Source organism: Centruroides vittatus, unplaced genomic scaffold (genome assembly GCF_030686945.1).
Source record: "Centruroides vittatus isolate TY-2023 unplaced genomic scaffold, ASM3068694v2 contig_453, whole genome shotgun sequence".
Taxonomy (NCBI): Eukaryota; Metazoa; Arthropoda; class Arachnida; order Scorpiones; family Buthidae; genus Centruroides; species Centruroides vittatus.
The window spans coordinates 1,921,252-1,927,329 of NW_027122249.1; the positions used below are offsets into that span (position 1 = coordinate 1,921,252).

Below are 6,078 nucleotides of genomic sequence, written 5' to 3' on the forward strand. Positions count from 1 at the left end.
ACACAATTGAAATATGGTTACATTTAATTTAGTTAATCATTTACTTGATCTGGAAGAGATTAGATGAAGCCCTTAACATAATTAGCAACATGTCTGCGAGGTAAGCACGAGTTGCAGGTTCGTCTCATGTTGATCCAATCTTTTCTTCCAGACTATTCTAACTTATAATTATTAAGTTTAATGGGAAATGAAGGCCTAACTGATTACCTCCTGCCATGCCTTAACAGCCTGATAAAGGAATCCACCTGTTTGATATTTGATTCTAGACACTGCACTCTAGTAGAAACTTTGTTTCCAAATTCAAATATTTTCTAATGTTTATATACTTTTCAAATTCAAAGTTAAATTTCATTACTATCCTTGTCTATAAATAGCTCTCACATTTTTGTCATATAAATCTTAATTAACTAGCATTCCATTCTCAAACTTATTGCATAATAGCTAATCAGTATGTCAAAGTTTCAAAAAAAAGCAATTTGTTTTCTATAATTTATAAGTTTTAAAGTGATTACAATGAACAGATTCTACACTTTTAACATGAATTTTTGTATTAAAATTGACAAGGAGTCAAAGTTCATTGTTTTACCCTTCTCATTAGATTTATAGTCTACACACAACAACTGGCAATAAGAGTGGAAGTCTGCAGATCATGTTTTTAACTTAAATGACAGAGTAACAGTGAATTTAAAAAATTGAAATTGAAATTCAGTAACATTTCAAAATTTTAGAATTTTAATAATTTTTTTCAATTTTCAAAAAATCATCTGTTGGAATCATAAAGTTTTACTTCATAAATTTCAAACATATACAAATAAACAAATATTTGATAATTCAATGCTTATGTATATAAAATAATGATCACAGCAAAATGATAAATCATACATAACTTGTTTAAAATTGTATTAAATTATTTTATATTTTTTAAATACAAGTTTTAATATACTCAAAGTTGGTATTCAAATTTAATATATTGTTTGATATTCATAGCCGACTAAATTACGAAAGAATTTCGTACTTCTGAAAATTGACTAGATGTTGATTACATTGCTATGTGCTTTGGAATAGAGGGTTTATTGTAGGGCGACATATCTGTTAACAACGTGACGGTGTTGAAAACCCCACGGCCAAAATAGTCAGCAACTACCGAAAAGCTATCTTCTGCCCTCTCTAGCTGATGGTGAAACTGTTCGTGAAGATCTTTGCTTTGTTCTTGGGAATGAATTATATCTAAAACTTTTCTGTTTTCATGCATGCACAGTGGGCATTCTGAATCATTCTCTGCATTGTAACTCTCGAAGCACTGTTGATGGTAAGAATGGCCACAGAGAAAATGAACAGAAGGTAATTCCAATTGGTGAGTACAGCCAGAACATTTAGATACCTGAAATATTTTTGCATTAGTCTTTAGCTCTTCAATTTGATTTCTCATTTTTTCTGTTTCCTCTCTGTATTGTTTTATCAGGCGTTTGTCACTTGCAATTCTGTTATTTTCATGTTCTAGATGCCGAATGAGATAGTCTTTGACTACGGAATCTAACATTGCAGTTTTGCTTTCTGCCATTATGTCGACTACCATTATGGGTGGTAGAAGATTCATATCTTCAATCTCTTTCAAGACCTTTTCTTTTTCTTTCGAACATTCATTCTGATCTTTTTGCGAAAAATATCTTAGTGCTTCAATCCACAGATTTGGATCAGAAAGCCCAAAATTCTTACAAGTTTCAATAATATTTTTATAATCATTATGTTTTATGTGATACTGAAGTATCTGTTGATATAATTTTGCCTTTTCATATAAACACAGAACTCCATATTTAAAATCATTCATCTGACAAAGTACCATAGCTTGATCTACATCATATTTTGCTTCAGAATTAGTTAATGAGGTAGTAATATCTTTTTCCAATTGCTCTTTGACGGCAGGATCGGTAGCAGCTTTCCAACTTTGTAATTGTAATTCTAATAAAGTGTTATACACCAATGCCGAAGACGATGGTCTCTCTCTAACCATATGTTGCAAAAATTCTAACAATTTTTCAGTATTATTAACAAAAATATGAATAAATTCTTCTGGCTGGGCCCTTTGAATAGTTTCATTATTTGATTTAAAATCAGTGCACAATCTCTTCAATAAATCAGTAGTTTCTTTAAGTGCATTATTGATGAGAATTTTGCCATATTTTTTCATATTATCTTCGGCCAAAGAAAAATCTAATTTTCCAATATAATCTAATGCTTTGCTGTAATCTTTAAGATCTTCCAGCTGTATTTTAAGATACCAATCATGTTGATGATGCTTTTCAGCAAGGAAAAGGGCATGCGTAAAATATCCAGCTTGTCGACACACTTTAATTGCAATTTCTACATCAAAATCTACCTTTTCCGTCTTAATAAACTCATCCAATTTATCTATATCCTTTAATTTCGTGTAACAATTCAACAGCAGTGTTGTATGATCCTCATTTGCCAATCCTTTCTTATGTAATGCTTGCAAATATGCTGTAAGGTTATGTATTCTTTGAGCATCAAGAAATTTCCTAATCACGTAAGATGCTTCAAGTTTTCCAATAGTTTTAATATACTGTACTATAGCTCCATCGTGATCGCCCTTACTGTACAAGTGGTCCCCGTACTGTCGGAATATATCAACAAGACCTTCGTCATCATAATTTTGGCTCTTTGCTAAACTAATTGCCAAACTATATTGATTCTTCTTAAACAGCATTTCTAATTTACTTTGGGTATCTTTTTCCTGAAGACTAAACAACTTTCCATCTTGATTTAGTATAAATAACATTCCCCATTCAGACACAATATTAACAATGCCGGAAAATGGCGCCGAATAAGCAATGAATTTGTTTTGAATATCGTACACAGTAACTATACTCATCTCGACAGACGATCCGGACGAGGACATACTGGGAACGGCCTTATTATCTTTTCCGACAACCACCAAATTTCCACGAAACCAATGCAAGATCACCTTCTCTCCCTCGAATGCAAAACACGGACCTCTTTCGTCGGGTTGATAAAAATAAATAGCATCGTTTCTTCCGACTACAAACTGATCGTCGCAATTTTTCTTGGCATCACTCATCACAGAACATTTAGGACAACAACCGTGGCCGTCTAGGAGTTTTATTTTTTCGTTATTCTTATCTGTCAAATCGACGGAGAAGACTTCGTCGGTCGTACTGACAAACAAATAGACGAGTTTATTTGAGTGGATCTTCCTGAAAGCCAAGCCGGTCACAGAATCCCTTCCGATAGGAATTTCTTTTTGTTTGCACTGCCGCTCTCGCGTTATGTCGCCTTTGAATATAATTATTCTGCCTTGGTCGAGGCCCACTGCCATGAGATTGAGGTTCTCGTGTACAGCCAATGCAGTTACAGGTACAGGTGTGCTTCCTACTTGAATTCTGATCGTTCTCAAGCAAGCTGGCTTCCCAGTTCGGTCTGTCTTCTCCAAATTCCATATTTTAATTAAAGGGTTAATACCAGGTTCATCAGAACCGACCGACACTAAAATACCATTATGTCTAAGCTGCTGAATGTGAGAAACATTCAATTCGAAGGCTTTAAACGAAGAAAGTTGAAACTGTCGATTGAGGAAATGTAAATTACCTTCCACATCACCCAAAACGACGTTTCCACGTCCATTCGTGCTGCAGGTAATGTGCAGATCCTTCAACTTATCGAAAGGTTGATTAGTTTCTGGATCTTTAACTACTTCTTTATCGAAAAAGCTAAATCTTCTCCACTGCAAAAATGCCATAATCACAAGTCGCTTGTCACGTTCTAACACATTACGCCATCTTGGAAAGGGGAGGACGATTTTAACTATCACGTTTACCGACAGACGGCGTAAAATTTCTCAAATTATTTAAAATTATAATTAAATTCGTAAGTCTTATTAATAATGAAGAATAAATTAATTTATCCTTTTATTCGAGATAATAAATGCATGGTCCATCTTAGATTGATTGCTATGTAATGTTATGGGAATCTATAATTACCATATATCTATGACATGGTTAAATTATTGTTGTATTGTGTAAAATAAACAATTATATATTCGAATTAGAAATGTATAGCTGACTCGAGCCACAGCGAAATCGAATATAAATGATGGATAAGGATCGACGGCTTGACCCGTGGATTGTGAAAATGCATGGGGGATGTCCCCCAAACAAATTCAAATCCACGAGTCAGGCTGTCGATTCGGCACTAAAACCTAAAAGGTTCAATTGTATCGGGGTCGATGGAAGATAAAGCAGAAAAATCGACAATCCTACACTCCACGAACTTGAAAATCCACCAAGGCAATCCTTTCTTCAACCGGGTTCAGTAGCCGTCACGCAACGCAGAATCCCAACTTCATCCGTAGTTGAAGGTGGGATCTCCAGTTGTTGTGATCAACTTGATGTCATTTTGTCATACGCAAGAACTTAAATACGTCTCATATGTTGTACTGTACGTGAGTGATAAGAGACTAACATCTAATACGCTTACGAGTGGTATAACGTCAAAAATCAGTAGTCCCTTCAGTCGCCCTTGGACCGAAAGCTCGGTATTACGAAAAGCGATTAAGACTTGATTTTCTTACTTATCCATTATAGATCTAGCCGGTTCCACAGTGTTAACAATCAGGATGAAGGCCAGTAGCGGATCAACTACCAGCTGGGCCTCTAGGCTGAGTTTTAATAAGGATCCCTCTGAACTCGCTTCGTGTAACACTCTTTGCTGAATAGAATAAAGTGACGTACGTTAAATACCATGCCGTTATAATAAACCCAGGACAGGATCTCTAGTTTTATGTCTGTTCAACCTAATGGTTAGTAAGTTACAGTACTGGTGAGGTGAGAAATCAAACCATTCAAGGTGAATTTCTATCAATTTGTCTTTTAGCTCGGACCTCCAGAGAGGTTTTACTGTTTCTATTACTGTCAACATTTACGGTTATAAATTTATTTATTTTACAGTTTAGTAGTTGAACTATTTTTTTATAAACCGAAAACTAACTTTCGGCCAGAAGGCCGAGGCGGTTAAGGGTCAGTCTACTGTTGTCGGAATTCGAGCAAGTAATTTCAGGAATTTTTCGGGTGTGGTCCGTCTTAAATAAGTCTGGCGCAGTCCCTCATTGGCCCGACCACATTGTGAGCCTGCCCGAAGTTAGAATAGGTTTGAAAAATTGCCCTCTTACACAGTGCCGTCTTTAGAACGTAAGGGGCCCTGGGCCAGTGGCGTAGCGTGGGTGTCAGCCGCCCGGGGCGGAGGAAAATTTCGCCGCCCTCTTAAAATTTCGCCCTCCTCTTAAATAAAATAAGGGGAATCCTTACAAGTCAGTACAGACGGTGTTGTCAGTCGCTATAATGAGCAAGATGTCATTATTATACATTCATTTAAAGAAAGGGGATTCCCCAGTTTCGTCACAGAATAAGTAATAAAAAATTCCGTGCTCATTTCAATCGGTCCGAATCGTAGGTGCGACAAAAATATGAAATGAAATGGTCCAAATTTTTACAAGATATTATTATTATTATTTTATTGTGAAAAAATGCCGCCCCCACTACGCTACGCCACTGCCCTGGGCCAGAAGAATGTTGGAGGCCCCCCATGAAGAAACAAAATCAATACTAGATTACAGACCTAGGGGTCTCTAGTGTAGCTAGCACGGGCGAGACCGGTTACGGATATCGTGCTATCACCCTTTTAACATATCCCAGAAAATTTGTTAACTTTTTTTTTCTTTTTTCTTTTTTAGCCAGTGAGATTTTTCACCCTGTACTCAACACTTCACACTGCGCGTTGGAGGAGTAATTTCAATCGTATTATTAATGGTTTCTTTATTTCAAGTAACCTATTTGTTTTCTTTGTAACTTTATTACTTTCGGATTCAGGGGCCTCTCCCCAAAAGACGGCACTGCTCTTACACTTACAGGAAGGCAAGTTTTAAAAAATAATAATAAAACATGGATGTATGGTTTTAAATCATAATTATATTTTATTAGTACATTCAAATATGTAATTTACATATATTAATTTCTTCTTAAAATTATAATTTTAAACAAATTTGAA

At 35.5% G+C, this 6,078-nt stretch overlaps 1 protein-coding gene across 1 annotated transcript; it reads right to left on the reverse strand.

Moving 5' to 3' along the window:
• Nucleotides 1-728: 728 nt before the first annotated feature.
• Vps11 (vacuolar protein sorting 11) lies at nt 729-4,430 on the reverse strand. The gene is made up of 2 exons (XM_067272799.1): nt 4,421-4,430; nt 729-3,840 (listed from the first exon to the last, which is right to left on the reverse strand). The coding sequence occupies exons 1-2, from the start codon at nt 4,428-4,430 to the stop codon at nt 1,040-1,042; spliced, it is 2,811 nt and encodes a 936-aa protein (XP_067128900.1). The 3' UTR covers nt 729-1,039.
• Between the last annotated feature and the right edge of the window lie 1,648 nt (nt 4,431-6,078).